This window comes from Panthera tigris, chromosome A1 (genome assembly GCF_018350195.1).
Source record: "Panthera tigris isolate Pti1 chromosome A1, P.tigris_Pti1_mat1.1, whole genome shotgun sequence".
Taxonomy (NCBI): Eukaryota; Metazoa; Chordata; class Mammalia; order Carnivora; family Felidae; genus Panthera; species Panthera tigris.
In genome coordinates, this window is record NC_056660.1 from 196,027,048 (window position 1) to 196,050,132 (window position 23,085).

At 44.5% G+C, this 23,085-nt stretch overlaps 1 protein-coding gene across 4 annotated transcripts in view; it reads right to left on the minus strand.

Moving 5' to 3' along the window:
• Positions 1-20,663, minus strand: part of ARHGEF37 (Rho guanine nucleotide exchange factor 37) — a 54,192-nt gene extending 33,529 nt beyond the window's left edge. For 3 of the 4 annotated variants that reach the window (XR_006220731.1, XM_042994496.1, XM_042994482.1), the window contains exons 1-3: positions 20,578-20,663; positions 3,622-3,818; positions 1,986-2,109 (exon numbers count right to left, since the gene is read on the minus strand). Coding sequence is in view for 3 of the 4 variants with exons in the window: in XM_042994496.1 (XP_042850430.1) it covers positions 1,986-2,109; positions 3,622-3,807 (310 nt within the window). In the remaining variant the exon portion in view is untranslated. Of the gene's footprint in view, positions 1-1,985; positions 2,110-3,621; positions 3,819-20,376; positions 20,386-20,577 lie in introns of those variants that run through there. The other variant, XM_007093374.3, reaches the window with a different exon arrangement.
• Between the last annotated feature and the right edge of the window lie 2,422 nt (positions 20,664-23,085).

The window sequence follows — 23,085 nt, forward strand, 5'->3', positions numbered from 1 at the left end:
TTTCTTTTTTTTTTAATTTTTTTTTTAATGTTTATTTATTTTTGAGACAGAGAGAGACAGAGCATGAACGGGGAGGGTCAGAGAGAGAGAGACACAGAATCCAAAGCAGGCTCCAGGCTCCGAGCTGTCAGCACAGAGCCCGACGCAGGGCTCGAACTCACGGGCTCGAACTCACAGACCGTGAGATCATGACCTGAGCCGAAGTCGGATGCTTCACCGACTGAGCCACCCAGGCGCCCCAGGAACTCTATTTTCAAGGGAAGAATAAACACGCGACACACAGGCTTTAATCCCATATCTGCTACATTGAAGCTATTAGGGGCAGTAGTTGAGAGCGCTGGCTCTGGAGACCAACTGCCCGAATTCAAATAGCGGCTCCGTCATTAGCCAAATGACCTTGAGCAGGTTAGTTCCTCTCTCTGTGCCTCTGTTTCCTCAACTGCACAATGAGATGACAGCAGCTACCTTTCGGGGTGGTTGTGAAGATTAAATGAGTTAATACATGTACATCAGGACAATGCTAAGCATTTAGTAAACACTCAGAAAGTAGGATTTCTACAAAATTTGTATATTTGTGGGGCGCCTGGGTGGCTCAGTCATCTAAGCATCTGACTCTTGGTTTCGGCTCAGGTCATGATCTCGCGGTTTGTGAGTTCGGGCCCCATACTGGGCTCTCCGTGCTTCGGATCCTCAGTCCCCACCACCCTCTCTCTGCCCCTTCCCCCTCACACTCTGTCTCTGAAATAAACATTTACAAAAATAATTATAAACACATTTTTTAAAAATTGGATGTTTGTTATTTTTAAGCCCCATCATGTCTAGGAAAGGGTAGAAGATTGGGGATGTAAAAGGCCACTAGGGTGGTCACGGTGCTGGGTGTCCCCCCCCTCCTCCTCTCCTCTGCCTTCCCCCAACTCCACTCAAAAACCCCTGACCTACAAGTTTTGTCAAGTGACCCCAGGGCAGCAGATGAGAAGAGAATGAGGGACACGGGTGTGAGGTTTATACCCCCTTGTCCCTCCTTCTTCATGCCCTACAGTCATCCTAACCGTTCCAGAATGAGTACACTCCCACCATCTCTCAGCTGGGCGACAGGAAGGCTCCCGCTGGTCTCATGGTTCCACTGTCGCCACCCCCTCACAACCCACTGTCCACAAGGGCCAAAGAGGTCTTTGAAAAGCATGAATCGGACCATATCACCTTCTCGCTCAAAACTGGCCAATGGTTTCTCATCACACTCGGAGTAAAATCCAAACTCCTTACCATGGCCTAGAAGGCCCTACGTGATTTGGTCCTTCTCTGCCTCTTCCACCTTATCCCCTAACACACACTCCTCACTAATTTCCCTGGAGCCATGCCAGCCTTCTTTCCGTCCGTCCTCCAAACATTCTAGGCTCGTCCCTGTCTCAGGGCCTTTGCACAGCCACTCTCTCTGCTCTCCCTCCAGATCTCAGAGCTGTCTCCTTCCCAATAGTCAGGTCTCAGCTCAAATGTCCCCTTCTCAGGAGGACTGCTCTCATGCCCCAAAGTTACTACAACTGTTTCTTTTCTTCAAATTACAAATTGTTACCTAAAATTCTCTTATTTATCTGTTTATCTTCTGTCACTTTAACTTGCCAGACCTTTCAGAGTGGGAACGTGGACTCGCTTGTTGATACTGTGATGCCAGCACACAGCACAGGAATCGGCAGGTGCTCAGTAAATAACTGCGTCTAGTAAATAATGAAAAGCTCAGCCAGGCCACTGACCCATTAGTTCCTCCCTGTCTCTGGGCCCCGGTCTTCTCTTCTGTAAAGTGATGGGACTGGGCTGGATATTATCTGAGAGTCCTACCAGCTCTGACACGCTGTGTTTCAGGAATCCCCAAAAGAAGCTCCCATTGATCTGCATTTCCCTGGAATTCTGGAGGCAGTTCAGCAATGCCCACATGCTGAGGACAATTCCATGGGAATCTGAGGCTGACAGCTGCCTTGTCTTTTGCTTACCAATTGAGTGCACTTGTTCGTCTTCCCTGGATGCTGTCTCTTGGAGATCGTGAAGAAATCTGCTGTTCACTTCAATGACATCATCGATGTTTGAGAACAGGACATCCAGGTCTCCCTGGGGCAGCTAGAAGAAACAAAGGAGCCATAGGAGTCTCTGGGATTTGGGTTGAGTGGCTCTATTCACGGGCTTTGGAGAGCAGTCCAGAACATTCACACCATTAGGGGCCTATGACTCTTGGGGAGACCGCCCCAGTGGAATGTCTGCAAGGCTTAGAAAAATTTTATAAATTAGGTATAAATTAGGTCCTCTTATCACTCTGGGAAAACAGGAAGGGATGGAGTGCCCAGCATGGAATGAAAGCTGAACTGGGTTTTTTCCCCCTAGATTTGCTGGCGGCTATCATTTTTCTGCTCTCAGTTTCCCCATCTGTCATATAAGGGTGGGAAGCTGGACTTCCTTCCAGCTCTGATATACTTGGCCCCCACCACCATTACCTTGAGATGTATTCTGAACTCCAGCCACTATTAACTGGTGGTACCACCGTGAGACAGAATGCAGAACATCTATATATGTGCACAGGCACATACAGGACACTGTGTGTGTGTGTGTGTGTGTGTGTGTGTGTGTGTGTGTGTCTATCCTGAATGCAAAATCAAGTAGGAAAAGCTAACTGTAGAAAAATATCTAGAGTAGGCTCTTATTTTTGTTAGAGTAAGTAACAATCTATATTTTTTGTTTAATGCCTACAGAGAAAAACCCTCATTTCTGGAGGGTAAAATATGAGAGGCCTTTCACCTTCCACATTTCCTACTTGAGTATTTCATTCATTCAAGAAAAAATGAACTGAAGCCTAATATTTATGTGTCCAGAACTGGGGGATATATTGAACTAAACAGGCATTGCCCTAACTCAGCTTACATGCTAAGGGATTCTTAAAATCTTATAAAGAGAGCCTGTATTATTTCTGAAATCAGGAGAAAAAAATATGTAAAAACCCATCATAGTGAAAACTTCTCCAGGTTACCATCTCCTAAATGAGACAATTAGAATATAGGTCAGTTTTGGGAGCGCCTGGTGGGGCTCGGTCAGATAACCATCCAACTCTTGATTTCAGCTCAGGTCATGATCTCACAGTTCATGAGTTCGAGCCCGTTGTCAGGCTCTGCACTGACAGCAAGGAGCCTGTTTGGGATTCTCTCTGCCACTCCACCTTCCCCCCCACCCCCACCCCACCCCCTCTCTCTGCCCTCTCCCCTCTGCTCACATGCACACACACTCTCTCTCAAAAATAAACACATAAACATTTTTTTAAAAATAGTATAGGTCACTTTAAGCAATCTGTTCTAAATCTGATAAAGGGCTATTTTATCCATTAGCTCACTTAATTCTCTGAGGTGATTACTCCTCTCCATTCAGCAGATGAATACACGGAGGCTTCAATGTGTTAAAGGCTTTGCTGGAGGTAGCATGGCCTCCAGCATAAAGGGAAGTACCGGGGCTCACATCCAGGTGACTTCACGCCCGCCACGCCTTCCCCTCCATCAAGCCTGCCCCAGGAAGAGACGTGCAGTCTCAGAAGCCAGGACCCACGTTTGCCCCTGTAAAGGGAGGCTGTGTGCAGCCCCACCCAGGTACCTGCTGCAGGCGGCTCCTGATGTCTGAGGCACAGAGCTGGAGCATGTGCAGGTAGGAGGCCTCGGTGTCAATGAGCTCTCTGACAGCCAGCCTCTGATGCAGCAACAATCTGTCCCCAGAGTCCCGACCTTCTCCGTCGGGACTCCCTGTACTGGAGGACGGCTCATCAGTCCCATGTTCAGCCATGTCAGCAGGTTCTAGGAAAGGCAAACATATCCCAACTCACTTCCGGGAGCTCTGCTGGAACATGCTGTCTCTAATCCAAAGACAACTATTCATCAAGTGGCCTAAAAACATCTCTAGCTTACATACTGCAAGATGAACTATGTGTTAGCATTTGTGGGCAGTATCTGAATAATCTTAAAAGGCAGAACGCAGCTCAGATCATTGTTGACATTTTCCAGGATCCAGATAATGTGCTTGCCTAGCTTTTCTTCTATTCCACCCCCCTCCACCCCCAGCTCTTGACCCAGATTTATTTATCTGGTTCAGCCAAGTCTATCGCACCCTCTATCCCAGGGATTGCCTCCTTTCTACCCCCACTACCTCATTCAGGCCTCACAACCCATCCCCTGGGCTATCTCCACAGCCTCTAGGTAGGAGTACCTTTCCAAATCCAAACCCCTCTCCCTCCTGCTGCTCCCCACACCCATTCATCCTGGATGTGCTTCCAGTTTAAACTTCCTGAATCGAAGCTTGTGATCACGGCGTTCCATGCTGTGAGGCTTTAGCAGCTCCCTGCTGCTCTGGGGTCCGGCTCCAACCTCATTTTTTCCCTTTCACAGACATTCTCAGCAAAAGAGAGCTACGTGCTTTCCTCCATGTGTGCACACTCACTTCCTGCCTCTGTGCTTTTGCACCTGCTGTGCCCCCCTCCCAGGACACTATCCTTGGACATTCATCCTCCCTAAGGCCTTTCCTGATACTCCCAGCCAGATGGAATTTCCCTCATTGAAACTCCCATGACCCCTTTATCTCTAGGTTTAAAAGTACAAATGGCAATACTGTGGACAACATGGCCTGAAAACCCCCTACTACAAAACACGCAGAAATGCTGGATCAGGTATAACCAACTTCCTTTTCATGGCCTGGTGGGGCTTGCAAGAGAATAAAGGGAATAGCAGGACCCCCAAATAGAGGGAACTAGAAACCAGAGCAGGAGCAGCTGGGGCCCAAAGTGGAGAGGTGGGCAGGGAAGAGGGCATAGCCAAACTCGGTGAACCAGGGACTTCGGTGCTCGTGTTCAGGCCGGAGCAGGAGACAAGCTTCTTCACAGAACTGGGACACCAAAAGACTCCAATGAAATGGTGCATCAAAAAAAAAAAAAAAAAAAAAGTCTCCCACTCACACAGAAGATGAGGTCATCTTGGTCTGGGTCCAACAGAAGACCAAAAAAAAATCCCCTCTGAAAATTCGTAAAAGTAGCCCTGCCTTCACTGGGCTTTAGGTTCAAAGTGATATTACACATGTGGTCCAAGTAACCCAAAGCTGTGAAATTAACAGAAACAGTTGTAGACCAATGCTATTCTGAGTGCCCATGGAAAGTTAATGTCTCCATGGGAATGCAAACTGGTGCAGCCACTCTGGAAAACAGTATGGAGGTTCCTCAAAAAATTAAAAATAGAACTACCCTACGACCCAGCAATTGCACTACTAGGCATTTATCCACGGGACACAGGTGTGCTGTTTCGAAGGGACACGTGCACCCCCATGTTTATAGCAGTACTAGCAACAATAGCCAAAGTATGGAAAGAGCCCAAATGTCCACCGATGGATGAATGGATAAAGAAGATATTCTGGTGATCAAATGTGAGAGCAGCCAAGGAAATCCGCAGACAGGTGAAGGAAAATCCTAGGATTGACTGTTGGCTACAGGCAGATGGCAAACAGTTCAAATTAGAGTATTTTAGAAAGTAATAGAATATCTTTAGAATAGATGTATTGAATTGGTAGAGAGTATGGTGTTTCTTTAGGGGATAATCACATAGATCATACATACAAAACTAAGAGGCAAACCGAAGAACAAATACAACACAGTTGTTAAAAAAAAACTGTGCAGAAAAAATGAAAGTAATTGTATGTTACCGCCTGGTTCAGTTATAAATACAATTTACACACATTATAATACAAGTGATGTAATTAATATTATGTATAACTATACTGGGAGAATACGATAATGGGAGGGGTATACATGTGTAATGGCAGGGGAGTAAAAACAAAAACCAAAAACCTAAATCCTCATCTTCCATAGCAGAAAGTCAAAGAACAATACCTAAATCAAAAGCTCAAGAATTAACAGTACATACATGCTATTTAAAAACAAGGAAGTAAAAAGACAAAACAAAACAAAACAAAAAAACAAGGAAATAAAGTTTTAAATAATCAGTGAAAAATGATAGAAGGAATTGCCTGGTCATGCCTGGGTCAGGAAGGAAATAGAATAAGCTGTTTTTCATAATAAACATTGGAGAATCATCTGTTTCTGTTTCTCATAACAAATATACAACCACCCATCTCTTTAGATTATATGCTTTCATCGCTTTAATATGAACTAAAAACTAAACGTAAGAAAAAGTGAGAGTTCCTCAATTTTGCTGGATATTAATATTCAAAAATAAAGCATATTACTGTATATGCCAACAATATATTTTAAATGCAATTTAAAGATAAAAAGGTTTGATAATATAATAAAGACAAATATTATTTATTCCTTCTGAAATATCTTAATTTAACAAAAGATATATAAGATCTTCATGAAAAAATTATAAAATTTTATTGAACTTACTGAATTGAAGAAACAATTGTAAGTAGGGATACACTATGTTCATAGATAGGAAGACTCAATATCACAAAGAAACGAAAAAAATTTTCCCCAACCAGATTCAATTCCAGTTCCAATGAAACTCCCAACAGAGTTTCACTTTTTGCTTTTTTGCTAAAACACAACAAGATAATTCTAAAACATATATGGAAGAGTAAAAGGCTAAGACTGGCTAAGGCAATCCTGAAGAACAAGGTGGGGGACCTGTCCTATGAGCTATCTAGAACTACTTGAAAGCCAATAGTAATTAAAAACGATGGTGTTGATACAGGGCAAACACATTAGTAGGACAGATTAGACAGCCCAGAAATAGACCACGATAAAAATGGAAACGTTTTATATGACGTAAGTATAAGTCACTGAGAAAAGGATGGTCATAGGATAAGCGGCCTCCCATATAGAAAAATAAACAAATGTAATCCCATATCACACTCAAATAAACTCCAGATGGTTAAAGACCTAAAGGTCAAATATGAAACTCTAAAATTCTTAGAAGAAAACATAGAAAAAATATTTTTATATTTTTGTTTATTTATTTTGAGAGAGGGAGAGAGTACATGTGTGCCCCGCGGGGAGGGCCACAGAGAAAGGGAGAGAGAGAATCCCAAGCAGGCGCCACCTCAGCTTACAGCCCAGTGCGGGGCTGGATCCTATAACTCTGGGACCATGACCTGAGTTGAAATCAAGAGTCAGACACTTAACAGACTGAGCCACCTAGGCGTTCCCATAGGAAAATATTTTTATGTTCTCTGAGGATTTCTTTGACAAGACATAAAAGAAACCCCAAAAGAAAAGATTGGACAAGACTGATAAATCTGATGACAGTAATATTGAAATGTTCTGTTCATCAAACAATTCTACAATCAAAAGGAAAAGAGATGCCTCCAACCAGAAGATATTTGTGATGAATGTAACCTGCAAAAAGTTGAATTATCTACACTACATAAAGAACCTTCTATGAATCACTAAAGCCAGGCAATTTAAAAGAAAAGCAGGGGCGCCTGGGTGGCGCAGTCGGTTAAGCGTCTGACTTCAGCCAGGTCACGATCTCGCGGTCTGTGAGTTCGAGCCCCGCGTCAGGCTCTGGGCTGATGGCTCGGAGCCTGGAGCCTGTTTCCGATTCTGTGTCTCCCTCTCTCTCTGCCCCTCCCCCGTTCATGCTCTGTCTCTCTCTGTCCCAAAAATAAATAAAAAACGTTGAAAAAAAAAATTTTAAAAGAAAAGCAAAGCATACTGTTGCACATACAATATATTGGTTCATTCAATGTCAATGTTAACCTCCTCCTATTAAGTCATCCTGTAATACTGAAATTGGACAGCTAAACCCCAGCTTCCTTGCAGCTAACATTCCAACACGCGTTTTCAGCCCCACCAATCAGATGGTCTCACGTGAGCACTGAGTTTAGAACTGAGCTAAGTAAGAAGAGAGGTGATGCTTGAGATATCCATTTAATGGGGCAGGTACTGCACGGTTTAAAGTCATCAATTCTGGCAAAAGATTGTGGCTAAAGTCATGGAATTCTGAAGCCAGCAGTAGGGCCAGCAGCATCCCAATTCTCTAATTTCCTGATTGTTGCAGAGGGTAGCAATGCCTCTGGAGGGGCGTTCCTGTAGCATGGCCTTGGGATTCATTCCTAGTGGCCTATTTCTGTGGTCTGCTTGTCCAGCCGCTCTGCTGCTATGGTAAGCACCTAATACACTCTTTTAAATACCCGACTGGTTAAAACAGAATGACTTGTGTTCTCTCCAACTAAACTGCGGCTGATAGAGGTGTGAATAGGTATTGACAAAAGAAATTAAAATGCCTAATACACGGGGCAACTGGGTGACTCAGTCATTTAGCATCCGACTGTGGCTCAGGTCATGATCTCACAGTTCATGAGTTTGAGCCCCACATCAGGCTCTGTATTGACAGCTCAGAGCCCGAAGCCTGCTTCGGATTCTGTGTCTCCCTCTCTCTCTGCCCCTCCCAACTCAGGCTCTGTCTGTCTCTCTCCCTTTCTCTCTCTCTCTCTCAAGAAAAAACATTAAAAAAACATTTTTTTAATGCCTAACACACGAATGAAAAGACTCACTTGTGGGGCGCCTGAGTGGCTCAGTCAGTTAAGCATCCAACTCCTGATTTCAGCTCAGGTCAGGGTCTCACAGTCCTGAGATCAATCCCCGAGTCGGGCTCTGTGCTGAGAGTGGAGCCTGCTTGGGAATCTCTTTCTCTCTCTCAAAATAAATAAATAAACATTTTAAAAAGAAGAAAAGATTCCCTAGTAACTAGGCAAATATGAATAATTAAAACTGCCATGAGATACCATTTCATGCTCATCAGATTGGCAAAATATAAAAATGGTGAGACTGTAGGTGAATGGGGAAGTCTCACGTACTGATACGGTAATGTAAATTATTACAACCACTGCAAAGAGCAATTTGGCAACGACTAGAAAAGTTAAAAATGCTCACAGTGTCAGGCCAATCAGTTCTACTCCTAGATATATCCTGTCTTCAAGAAACTTCTTCACATATACACAAGAAATGGACACAAGAATGTTCACTCTAGCACTGCTGATAATGACTGGAAATTAGAAACTATCTCAATGTCCATCAACAGGAGAGTGGGTAAATAACTTGTAATATATACATATCATGGAATTCTGAACAACAGTGAAAATGAACAAACTATAAATTCATGTATCAACATGGATAGCCTCACAAACACTGTAAAGAAACGGAAAAAAAAGAAAGTTCTAGAAGGGGGGTGGGGTTGAAAGAAAGTTCCAGAAGGGCACATAGATTATAATACTATTTTCTAAAATTTAAAATACGTAAAACAATGCTAGATAGTGTTTAGAGATATATACATATGGAACACCACTATTAAAAATTTTGTGGAAGTGGGGCACCGGCATGTCTCAGTCGGTTAAGCATCCGACTTCCGATCAGGTCATGATCTCACAGTTCGTGGGTTCACAGTGGGCTCTCTGTGAACAGAGCCCACTTCAGCTCCTCTGTCTCCCTCTCTCACTGCCCCTCCTCGGCTCACATTCTCTCTCATTTCTCAAAAATAAATAAACATTAAAAAATTTTTTTTAAATTTTTGTGGAAGTGATTAGCAATAAATTCAAATGGTAGTAACCTCTGGAAAGGGAAGCAGAGAAACAGAATTTAAGACAGTATCCAAAATGACTTAATGGCATCTGAGGGTTTGGGGTTTTTTAAGTTAAGCTTTTAATTTTGAGATAGAGATTCACATGCAGTTATAATAAGTAATACATTGGTTCCATGTACCCTTTACCCAGTTTCCTCAATGGTAACATTTTGCAACACAATCTCATAGCCAGGATACTGGCATTGATACAAGGGTCCCTTTTCACCCAACCCCATCCCATCCTTAACCCCTGGCCCCCAAGAAATCAGTTCTCTTGGGGCTCCTGGGTGGCTCAGTCGGTTAAGCGTCCAACTTTGGCTCAGGTCATGATCTTATGGTTCTTGAGTTCGAGCCCCACGTTGGGCACTGTGCTGACAGCTCAGAGCCTGGAGCCTGCTTTGGATTCTGTGTCTCCCTCTCTCTCTGCCCCTCCCCTGCTCATGCTCTGCCTCTCTCTCTCTCTGTCAAAAATAAACATCAAAAAAAAAAAAATTAAAAGAAATCAGTTCTCCATTTCTATAATCCTGTCATTTTAAGAATGTATGTAAACAAAATCATTATAGCGTGTAAGCTTTTTAGGACTGACTATTCAATCAGCACAATTCCCTGGAGATTCCTGTAAACCGTTGAATGTATCAACAGTTCCTTCCTTTTTATTGATGAGGACCTGAGAGGTTCTAGTTGCTTAAAAATAATGAAGCACATATGGCAAAAATGTTAAAATTAAACATAGATAGATGGTAAGAACATGGTATTTGTTGCACTGTTCTTTGTTTTTTTTTTCTGGATGGTTAAAATATTTCCTAATATTTAAAATGGCACACATCCCATTTAAACTTGCACTTGGTTGTTTAGGGTCATTTAGGACCAGGCCTCATCTTCCTGGCTAGACACTAAGCACTTAGAGACAAGATAAACACCCATTCACCTCGTGTCCCCCCCGTGCCTCACAATACTGAAGACACTTGCGGATGTCAGTGGTCCTTTGGGAGGCATGAGTAGCAGCAGAAATTTCTGTCCTGGGCCATCAGATATTATGTAAACTGACTGCAGAGAGCAATGGGCCTAGAAAGTTCTCGGAATGCATCTGTCTGGTGCACAGTTCTGTTCCAGCTTCTGAACACTGCCTGTGGCCTGCTGACCTGTCCCTGGCCTGATCCGCTGACACTCACTACCCAGAGCATAGGTTCTCTAGAAAGATCCCAATAGGATTTCAGGAGAACTACTCAGGTTCCACTACTCAGAACTCTTGCTAAATAAACAAAAAGCACAAATAATACTTTATAGAGAACTGCTAACTATTTAAAATGGCATTAATTTGCACTTAGGTTAATTGAAATCTAGACCTCCAAGCAGGCCTGGCAAAACCTCTCTGGAACAGCATTTTGTTATCTCTTATAGTCTGTGTAATGGAAAGGAACACACTTTTATTTCTTTAAAAATATATTACTTGGCAATGAAAAGGAAGGAAGTACTCCTGATACGTGCTCCAACATGGATGAATCTTGAAAACATTATGCTAGAAGTCAGTCAAAGAAATCAGTCATAAAGGACCACTTATTTTATGATTTGGTTTATGTGAAATGTCCAGAACAGGCGAATCTGTAGAAACAGAAAGCAGATGATTGATTTCCTAGGCTGAAGGGATAGGGATGTTGGTGGCTATGGGGTACAGGGTTTCTTTTAGGGATGATGAAAATGTTCTAAATTTATCGTGGTGATGGTTGCACAACTCAGTGAATATACTAAAAACCATTGATTTGTGCATCCTCGATGGGCGAATTATATGATACATATTATATCTCAATAAAGCTGTCACCAAAATAACATTAACTATTGGCAAGGATGTGGGCAAACTGGGTCTCTCATATATTACTGGCAGGAATATAAAGGGGTACAGCCACTCTGGAAAATAGTTTGTCAGTTTCTTTAAACACGAAACATACACAGGGGCACCTGGGTGGCTCAGCTGAGCGTCCAACTTCGGCTCAGGTCATGATCTCACGGTTCACGGGTTCAAGCCCCGCATCAGGCTCTATGCTGACAGCTCAGAGCCTGGAGCCTGCTTCGGATTCTGTGTCTCCTTCTCTCTCTTCCCCTCCCCCACTTGTGCTCTGTCTCTCTCTGTCTCTCAAAAATAAATAAATGTTAAAAAAAAAAAAAAGAAAAGAAAAGAAAAAGAAACACTTAGCAGCAATCATACCTCAGGGCATCTATTCCAGAGAAAGAAAACTTAAGTCCATACAAAAACCTGTCCACAAATGCTCGTAGAAGTTTGATTTGTAATAGCCAAACTGGAAACAATCAAAATGTTGTTTTAATAGGTGAATGCTTTAAAACAACAACAACTGTGGCAGATCCAATATCACTGATCACCCAGAAGGAACCGGGAATAAAATACTGATACATTGCAATAACTTGGATGGCTCTTGAAGGTATTATACTGTGTCTCAAAATGTCACACACTGTGTGATTCCACTTATGAAACAAACGAAATTATAAAGACAGAGGCCAGATAGGGGTCACCTGGTTAGGGACAAGGGGGAAGGGCATGGGGGTGTTACTGTAAAGAAAGAACACGAGGAAGAACTGTGTGTCTTAATCGAAGTGATAGTTACACAAATTTGCCATGTGATATAAGAACATAAAACAAGCATTCACAAATAGTGTGCCGATGCCAATTTCCTGGTTTTGATAGTGTGCTATATTTCAATAAGAGAGAACCACTGGAGGAACTTGGCCAAGGACATACAGAAACCCTGGTACTGTCCTTGCAACTTGCCGTTAAACAAGCCTGTATGCCTTATTCCTGCCTGGATGTATTTCAAAATAAAAAGTTAAAAACAAACAAAATATTACATAGCTTACGTTTTCCACTATCATTGCAACTCTCTCTGGACAAGTGGAACTCAAAAGCCTGGGAAAGCAGGCTGTGTGTCCCTGTTCCATTTCCTGGTCTGGCCTGATAAGAACTCTGGTCTCAGAGAACATGCTCAGAAAACATGGCTTTTCTTACAGTCCAGTCATGCTCACTCCTGAGATCTCTTTCATGCCCTGTAATAGCCAATTAAGAACTAACATCAGTTTAGCATACAGGCAGTGCTAAAAAAAAAAAAAAAAAAAAAAAAAAAAAGTCTGTTCATGGGACACTTGGGTGGCTCAGTTGGTTAAGCGTCCAACTCTTGATTTTGGCTCAGGTCATGATCTCACGGTCTGTGAGATCGAGCCCCACATTGGGCTCTGTGCTGACAGCGTGGAGCCCGCTTGGGATTCTCTCTCCCCCTCTCTCTGTGCCCCTCCCCCACTCAGGCTCGCTTTTTCTCTCTCTCAAAATAAATAAATAAACTAAAAAAACAAATTTTTTTTTAAATGCCTGTTGAATGTTCTGCAGCCACAGCTTCAGACTCCAGGATGGTGTAAAACGGCTCTTTCTGCAGCACACGTTCATTCAATAAATACTTGGAGCAGCTACCTTATGCCAAGCACTTTCCTAGATTCTGAGGATATAAAGATCAAGAAAAGAAACAGCTCTACAATAAGGACAAGGTATTTAAAACATCTGGTTATTGGGGCGCCTGGGTGGCTCAGGCAGTTGAGCTTCCGACTTCAGCTCAGGTCATGATCTCACGGTCTGTGAGTTCAAGCCCCGCATCGGGCTCTGTGCTGACGGCTCAGAGCCTGGAGCCTGTTTCAGATTCTGTGTCTCCCTCTCTCTGACCCTCCCCCACTCATGCTCTGTCTCTCTCTGTCTCAAAAATAAATAAACATTAAAAAAAAATTTAAATGTTCAGACTCAAAAAAAATTGATTAAAAAAAAATAATTAAAAAAATAAAACATCTGGTCATTTGCCCCAAGTTTCTTTCCACTAAAAGCAGAAGGACTAACTAGGTAAATGTTATGGACATCCTGATTATTTCATCCCTTTCAAGACAGAAGAAGTGACAAGGGGAAATGATGCATCAAATCTAATTCTAACCAGGGACCCCTGGCTGGCTCGGTTGGTGGAGCATATGACTCTTGATACCAGGGCTGTGAGTTCGAGCCCCACGTTTAGAGATCATTTAAAAAATAATTTAAAGAATATGTAAGTCAGATCAGTCCAAAGAACTGAACAGAAGAAGTAGATCCCTGGGGAAAGGGAAACTGTCACCTTAAAGTTCTTTCAGAAGGTAAAATGTCACAGAAGAGAAAGTCCAACATCCATGCGCCTCCCACCCCAGGTTTTAGACAGAGATCAATTTCAATACTTAAGATTAAAAAAAAAAGTAAGACGTGTGCATCTGGTCTGAGACTGTAAAGATAAGGGTTCATGGAAGATTGTCAAAGGTGCAGTTCGAGCATCATGATAGCAAAAGACTTTGTTGAAAAACAAACGAAGGAAACACCTATAGAACCAAGAGTAGCCATGCTAGGATCCTGCCTAACCTGGTGCCTGGTTTATAAAAACATACACACACACACACACACACACACACACACACACAATAAAAATTTAAAAAGGGGGGGGGCACCTGGGTGGCTCAGTCGGTTAAGCGTCCGACTTCGGCTCAGGTCATGATCTCACAGTTCATGAGTTCGAGCCCTGCGTCAGGCTCTGTGCTGATAATCCTGGAGCCTGCTTCAGATTCTATGTCTCCCTCTCTCTCTGTCCCCCCACTCACGTGCTCTCTCTCTCTCTCTCTAAAATAAATAAACATTAAAAAAAAAAACTTAAAAAAAATTACAAAGACATACACGACAGTCAGAGAGGAAGGTCCTCTACAAAGAGCTTCCAAAACTCTAAACACCCAGAAGGAGCTGGGATTGATAAAATTATAAGAATAACTTCCAAAGCTCTGCCCCTACTATGACTGCCACGTATATTTTAAGATGCATGTTCAGAAAAAGTAAGAAATAGGGGCGCCTGGATGGCTCAGTCAGTTAAGCGTCCGACTTCAGCTCAGGTCACAATCTCACGTTCCGTGAGTTCGAGCCCCGCGTCGGGCTCTGGGCTGATGGCTCAGAGCCTGGAGCCTGCTTCCGGTTCTGTGTGTCCCTCTCTCTCTGCCCCTCCCCCGTGCATGCCCTGTCTCTCTCTGTCTCAAAATAAATAAACATAAAAAAAAAAATTAAAAAAAAAAAAAGAAAAAGAAAGAAATAGGCACACTATTTGATGGCTTTGCTTTCCTCTTCTTAGCCCTAAAGAGGGACTTAGGAGGCAGTCAGTGTGAAAGCTTGGTGCCCAGACCCTGGAGCGGGGAAACCTGATTTCAAATTCTGATTCTGCAATCAACTGGCTGGCTTTTCTGGGATAATGATATAACCTTCTTTGTAGGGTGATTATAAGGTTTCATAAGATCATCCATGTAAAGCGTCTCAACAGAGTGCCTGGTATAAGGTAAGTTATCAGTAATTGTAGCAGTTGCTTTTGTTACTCTTAATGTCAAACTGTAAAGGATAGCATCACCATGGATCCAGTGGATCAAGAAATGTCTAAGGACACTTGGCTGGTCACATTCAAGCAGACGGCAAGAACAGCTGATTATGATGACAATACTAAGTAATAGGAACGATACACCAGAGCCTGACTCAGGATGCAGCTAACACCAAAGAAATGGAGCTGAGAATGGAGGGATCGTGAGACTGAGCCTTGATGACATTACTCAGTCCAGCCGTGATGGACACTGATTGACTTTGGATTTTTTTTTGAGCTAGTACATTTTCTTTCCCCATGCCTCTTCAGACTTGGCCACTCTGAGCTGGGCTTCTGCCACTTGAGTAAAACAGATGGCCTGCCAGCCATTAGAAAGGGAAACCGAGATCACTGGGAGCCAGCATAGGTTAAGAAAAAACAAAAACAGAGTAACAGGTCATACCAGACTATCCTCATTCTCTTACTGAAAGGCAACTAGGCCAGTGGATCAAAGGAATGTTGTAAGCTAGGGTAACTGGCCCCACAAGGTGATGACATCTTTCTAGAGAGTGTCTGTCTGTCTATCTCTCTCTCTCTCTTTTTTAAAGATTTATATATTTTTTAAGTTTATTTATTTATTTTGAGAGAGACAGAGAGAGAGAGAGAGAGAGAGAGCACGAGCAGGGGAGAGGCAGTGAGAGAATCCCAAGCAGGCTCCGCACTGTCAGCAACTCAGGGCTTGAACTCACGAACTGTGCAGTCATGACCTGAGCTGAAACCAAGAGTCAGATGCTTCCCTAACTGAGCTGCCCAGGTGCCCCTTTTAAGGAGTCTCTCTAGGGAGTAAGACAAGGGTGATGGAGGCTGGGACGGAGGGTGGGGGGAATCATAGGACAATAATATGAACTAAAAACTGATAAAACTACACAATTCAAAAATGTTGATCAGTGTCAACCTCTGGGATCTGCTCAGTTTGCTTAAGGCCAGCTGTCAGTCCTTCCAGTGCTTTCCATCTCCAAGACCACCTGAGTCTAAACCTCTACCACCTTTCTCCTGGACGACTGCTAAGTCTCCTGACTGGATGCACAGCACCAGAGTGGAGCGTCTTTCAAAAACATGCAACTGACTGCTTGGAACCCAGACAAGCTTTCCCTTGATTCCCATCCTCCTTCCAAAAAACTACTCCTTTCCCCCCCAGTAAGTATTTTTCTTATTCTATTTGTTTTACAGTTTCATTCAATAAAGTGTAAGCCCTGCCAGGGGGAGGATGACATCTGTTTTCCAACACATCACCTAGTGCCGACTCCAGATCTAGCATATGGTAAGTGCTCAATTAACTGAATGAATGAATGATGCGGATGAACCAGCAGAATAATGATCAAATTGCCAATGGCACTGTAACAAGTGGAGTCAGACTAGCATAATCATATACAACTCTCAGGGGCCACCAAAAAGCTCAAGGTCAGGTGAGAGATAGCAACTCCCCTCGAATTTTATATCAGTGGAATTATAGACTATGTGCTCTGTTTGGTCTGGCCTTTTTCTTCTCTTTTCAGCAAAATTCTTTTGAGATCTATCCATGTTGTGGCATGTATCAAGAGTTCATTACTTTTTAAATGCTGAGTGGTATTCGACTGCATGGATACAGCACAATGGTTGTTTTCTATTTATCACACTGGATAAACAATTGGTTGTTTTCCATTTATTACAACAGAGCTAGATGGAGAGATGTACTGTCTGGCTTACATGACTTACCTTTCAATGTTTTAATGTTTATTATTTATTTTTGAGAGACAGAGAGAGAGAGAGCGCATGAGTGCGGGGGGCGGGACGGGGTGGGGGGGAGCAGAGAGAGAGGGAGACACAGAATTGAGGCAGGCTCCAGGCTCTGAGCTGTCAGCACAGAGTCTGATGCGGGGCTCGAACTCGTGAACTGTGAGATCAGGACCTGAGCGAAGCTGGATGCTTCACTGACTGAGCCACCCAGGCGCCCCTTTAACTTTTTAAGAAAATGTCAAACTTTTCAAAAGTGGTGGTACCGCTTTACATTTCCACCGACAGTGTATGTGACTTCTAGTTCCTCCACATCCTCATCAGTTATCCTCTAGTCAGTCTTTTTTAGCCATCCCAATAGGTAGCAAGTGATATCTCATTATGGTTTTGACATGCATTTCCCTAATGATGAATTATCTGCGGCATCTTTTCAAGTGCTTACTTGCCACCCATATGTCCTCCTTGGACATTACGCTTTGTTCAAATTACAAAAGAGGCTCTCACTCCTTACATAATTTAGACAAACGATGCGGAATGTTATAAAGAATATGTAGTCCCCCATTACCAATCCCCACCTCCAACACACACACTGATAACCAAAGGTGCACAAGAACCAACAGGAGCACTGGTCAAGCAGGCAAATTCTTGCCCCCATTCTTGAAGATTTTTTTTTTTAAGTTTATTATGTATGTACGTATTTAATGTTCATTCGAGAAAGAGCAGGAGCAGGGGCGGGGGTGGGGGTGAGGCAGAGAGAGAGGAGAGAGACAAAGAATGCCAAGCAGGCTCTGTGCCATGAGATCATGACCTGCGCCGAAACCAAGGGCCCAACTGACTCAGCCACCCTGGTGCCCTGTCCCCACTCTTGAAGATTCTGATTCAGGAGGTCAGGGATGGCTCATTTCAGCAAGTCCCTAAGTGATTCTGATGCAAGTAGTCTGTAGATCCTTTCTTGAGAAATTCTGCTTTTCCTACTAAAGAACTGTTTAAAGAATGAAGACAGCCAGTCTGGAAAGGCCTGCGTGGGCTGTGTTCAAATAAGGAAGAACCTTGGCCTGAGGGAGTGAGCGCGTTTGCCTGATGTCGTCCTATGGGGCACCAAATGTTTGGAACCTAAAGGTCAAATTAGAAAAAACTCTAGGGGCACCTGGGTGGTTCAGTCGGTTGAGCATCCGACTTCGGCTCAGGTCATGATCTCACGGTCTGTGAGTTCCAGCCCCGCATCGGGCTCTGTGCTGACAGCTCAGAGCCTGGAGCCTGCTTCAGATTCTGTGTCTCCCTCTCTCTGCCCTGCCCCTGCTCACTGTCTCTCTCTCTCGAAAAATAAACAAACATTAAAAAAATTTTTTTTAGAGAAAAAACTTTGTAGGAGCGCCTGGCTAGTTCAGTTGGTAGAACAGGTGACTCTTGATCTTGGGGTTGTGAGTTCAAGCCTCGCCATGGGTGTACCACTTACTTTAAGAGAAAAAACAACTTTGTAACAGAGTTACTGTGAAACAAAATCAGGCCAGGGAGCCGGGAAGGGAAGGAACTTGCCAAAGTCCCTGAGCTTGCAAAAAAAAAAAAAGGTTGAGAAATGACTGGCTGAAGGTGAGACAGAGAGGAGGCAAGAGGCATCCCAGACGCACACATACACATTCTCTGTTTCCGAGGAAAAACTCTCCTTTATAAATACCCAGAGAGGAATGTAAGCCACCAGACAGGTAGTGTGTGTCTTAATCCAAATTAAATAGCAGCTATTTGCCCTAAGCCATATTTCCCTGACTCTATTTGCAAGGTCTAAAATGGTAGAGAAAGGAGACCACACAGCCTTTTGTAAGAGCAGTTCTTTTTATAGGTAAGTAGGCCTGCCCAGGCCCTGTCCTCACAATTTTGGATCCACAGACTTTAAAACTCCTAATGAACAACCAATAGGCTTTGGACAATCAAGCTCAACAAACGCCATTTTGCTTCGGTTACAGCGCTCAAACACCCGCCTCGGGAGTTAAATAAAAAGCCATTTATTTGATCTAGAATAGACTCAACGGAAGCACTGTTTACCATGGCAAGCTGCTGATCGAAGAGGGATGAGAGCCAGCTGCCAGCAACTCCTGTCCCCTGGCAGGGACTCAGCTGAGCCCCCATCACCTGGTAAGACTGTGTGTTGCCCAGGCCCTCATGTATGCCCTCCTCTATCCTCTCATGGAAAACCAAGCTATACAGGTGTTGGCTCCATCCGAAAAAGGCAAGCGAGGCCCAATAAACCGTCCTTGTTAGAATGTCTGGTAGCTTCAGGGGACCCCAGGGGCTCAGTGGGTTGAGAGTCCAACTCTTGATTTAGCCTCAGGTCATCATCCCTGAGGGTTGATGGGATCAAGCCCTGAGTTGGGCTCCACACTGTGTGTGGAGCCTGCTTGGGGCGCTCTCTCTCTCTCTCTCTCTCTCTCTCTCAGAGGCACCTGGGTGGCTCAGTTGGTTGAGCATCGGACTTCAGCTCAGGTCACGATCTCACGGTCCGTGAGTTCGAGCCCCGCGTCCGGCTCTGGGCTGATGGCTCAGAGCCTGGAGCCTGCTTCGGATTCTGTGTCTCCCTCTCTCTCTGCCCCTCCCCTGCTCATGCTGTCTCTCTCTCTCTCAAAAATAAATAAACACTAAAAAATTAAAAATTAAAAAAAAAAAGAATGTCTGGTAGCTTCTACTCTCAGCATTTCACCTTGGGCCAAATACTGATGCCAGGCATTGCTGTGGTTTTATTTAGGCTATCGTCATTACAACATGTGCGGCTGCTTCTAAGTCATAACAGGGTTCACTTTAGAGTTTCATGTTTATAGTTTTTTTTAATTATTTCAGACACAGCCCAATTTCTCCCAGAGCATCACCTTTCCTAACTGGCACAGCAGCGGGCCACTGGATTCTGTGCACCAGCACAGAAGGGCTCAGCCTTCATTCTTAAGTCTGAATACAACTTGAAGGATGAAGCAGACAATCTTATCCCTATTTCACAGGTAAAACTGGGCCCTGGAGAGGTTAAACTACTGGTCCAAGATCACACAGCTAGCAGGGTCAGGACACTGGACTGACTGTCTAATTGGACTCACTTCTTTCCCAGCTGCCTCCCTTTAAAGGAGCAAAAGAATGCTCTGAACAGCACAGCCTGAATGTCAGCCTTCAGTCACTTCTTACAGCAGAATGCTTCATTCAGACCTGAAACCGTGTGCAAGGTTATGTGTGAACCTTGGGGCGGGGAGAGACTCAGATTTCTAAGGGGTCGGGGATCCCCAGAAGGTTAAGCATGTGGGCAGGCTGCTGTCAAGTTTCTCTACTCCCCTCCAAGTTTTGAGCGCTCACTGTGCACGGAGCACTGTAGGGGGAGCGGGACAGCCCCGGGGCTCTCTCGGTCCCAGCTTTGGCACAACCTTCTGGGGCTCCTTGGCCAAGGCGGCTCACCGCAGGGAGGCAAATTTCCTTTCCCTTTTCCCCTGGCCTGGACTGACTAGTCACAATTATATTTTCCTTCTCAAAGATTCTTTAATATTGTTTGCATTTTCCATTGTTTTAACCTATGGGTTCTTATTAAAAGTCACCCCAAATCCTACACTGAAGCAGGCAGGGGTTAAGTTTGTTTTTTTTTTTTTTTTAGGCCACCTTACCTCTCTGGGCCTTAGTTTTCCACCTGTAAAAGGTCACATGGATCAGGTTGCCAGCATGCCCGTAACACCCGTGACGCAAACAAAGCTCACCGCGCCACCTGGGACCGGGCGTCGCGGCTTCCGCGCTCCCCACCTCCCCACTTGAATCCGAGCGCCCCCCCTCTCCGCGCCCACCCCGCCCCAATAGCCGGCAGCCCTCACCTCGCGGATCTCTGCCTCCGGCGACGCAGCCGCGGGGGCGCCAGGGGCGCCCGGCTCCCCTGCCCCGCGCGGCGTCTGGGCCTCGGCGCCGCGGGTCCCACGGAGGGCGCGGGCGGGCGCGGCTCTGCCCACGCTGCGCGCGTGCGTGCGCCGCGGAAGGGCGGCCCGCTCTCGCGCCTTTGTCAATTGTCTGCGGCCAGGTTGTTTTCCACTCGCTGCCCGGGACCCGGCCGGGCCGGACCGGGGTGGCCCTGGCCTTGGCCCGCCGCCAGCGCGGAGAGCTGCTGAGCGCCTAGCGCGCCCGGGGGCCCGCCCACCCTGCCTTCTAGTTCAGCCGTCTTCTCGCCAGGGGCACGGCACCCCCAACACCCGGGCCAGCGCTTAGGCCACCCGGTGGGAATGTTGACCCCTGGATCACTGAATATCTGTATTATCTGTGCCCCGGCCCGAAGCACTGGACATTAGGGCTGGACCTCGATTTCATTCCGAGAGTTCGCTGCCTAGGACCTCTGGGTTCTTACCCAGGCCTCCCGTGAAGTCAGTGTTAGACAAATCTGCCAGTCTCCCTGCCCCCCGAGTCTCCTTTTCTGTGATCTGAAGGTGTTCTCCATTCTCTCCCTGCTGTGAAATGGGACGCTGTTCTAGGCACTAAGCATTCAGCAGTCCACGGAGCAGAAAAGGTCCCCGTCCTCTTAGGGGGGTGGTGGGTGAAGGTGGTCAGTGAACATTGAAATGATAATTGCAAGGAAAAAAAAATGTAATAATTGCTTTGAAAAAGGTTCCCGTCAGGACAACCAAACCTTGTTTGTGGGGTTAGGAATCGACTAGATTAACTTTCTTAAATCTTCTCGGTCCTAATCCTTATTCTTATTCTTGTTATTAGGGCTTATTATTTTTTATTATTATTAATGACAGCAGTAGTAGTATTGCTTACTAAGTGCCAAGCACTATACTAAACATTTTACTTGTATTTTTTTCATTAACCTCATTCACAACTTCTCTATGCAATAGGCATACTTCTCATTGTTGTTAATATTATCCTCCTTTGAGAGAAACTGAGGCCAGAAATGAAAAGTAACTTGTCCACTATGGCATAGCTACAAAGCAACAGAACCAGTATTCAAATTCAGACTCTCTGAGGCCTCAGGGTGCTTCCTCTCTACTCTACACCCATAAAAATATGAAGACCAAAATGAGGTTGTCTTCAGTGTGATGGATGAGAAAAACGGAAAGGGAGAGGGTGGTTTATTCTGTAGACAAGAAAAGCAAAGGAAGGTGAGAGCTTTCTGAAAGCACTGTCCATGGATTAGACTTGGCGCGTATGACCTGAGAGGTCACTAGCACGGGGAAATCTATGAAGGACAGACACATTGCAACACATAAGGCAGAATTTCTCCAACAGAACATTCACAAGTGGTATCAGTGCCTGGAGAAAGTGCCTTATATATATAAATAAGGGTCAGCCTTCAAAATATAACATTGTAGGGCACCTGGCTGGCTCAGTTGGAAGAGCATGTGACTCTTGATCTCAGGGTTGTGAGTTTGAGCCCCACGTTGGGTGTAGAGATTATTAAAAATAAATACATGAACTTTAAAACAACAACAAAAAAATATAAAATTGCATGTCAACTATATGTCAATAATAAAAAGAATGTTTTAAAATAGTCACCATTCAAGCAGAGAGGCTTATCAGGAATGCTTCAAAGAAGAGTCCTGTAAAAGTTAAAGACTGGGTTAGGAATCTCTAAGTTTTCTTCCCATTCTGAAGGAATTCTGGAGGGAAATGGAATCCTAGAGTGCTTAAGTGACATACCCAAAGCCCCCCAGGAGTGAAGACCTGACCCCAAAGCAAGGCTGACTTCTAAATCAGACTTTCTGGGGCGCCTGGGTGGCTCAGTCGGTTGAGCGTCCGACTTCAGCTCAGGTCATGCTCTTGCAGTCTGTGAGTTCGAGTCCCATGTCGGGCTCTGTGCTGACACCTCGGAGCCTGGAGCCTGCTTCCGATTCTGTGTCTCCCTCTCTCTCTGCCCCTTCCCCACTCATGCTCTGTCTCTCTCTGTCTCAAAAATAAATTAAAAAAAAAAATTAAAAAAAAAATAAAAAATAAATCAGACTTTCTGTTTGTGGGGAAAGTCTTGCATGCTCAACACCTCAGTTCTGCTCCTGTAAAGTGTGTGTGTGTGTGTGTGTGTGTGTGTGTGTGTGTGTGTGACCAGTCTTTTCTTGGGAGTATGGAATCAGCTGCTCTCTCTGTTCCACTTTATATTATTAATGTGCACCTTTCCTCCTTGCTTGTGTTGAATATTCTGTGATTTCACACGCAAGTGTCAACACTCCCCGAGCAACTGCTGTATCACTGGGGTCTCAGGTGTAGCGGGGTCCCAATTCCACAAGAAGGACTTATTTGGTAATTTAAGGAAAAAGGAGACAAGCTGGATAGTATTTTCATTTGAAACTGATGTTTCTTAGATTCTGTTTGAGGACTCTGGATTTATCTTGAGTTAAATT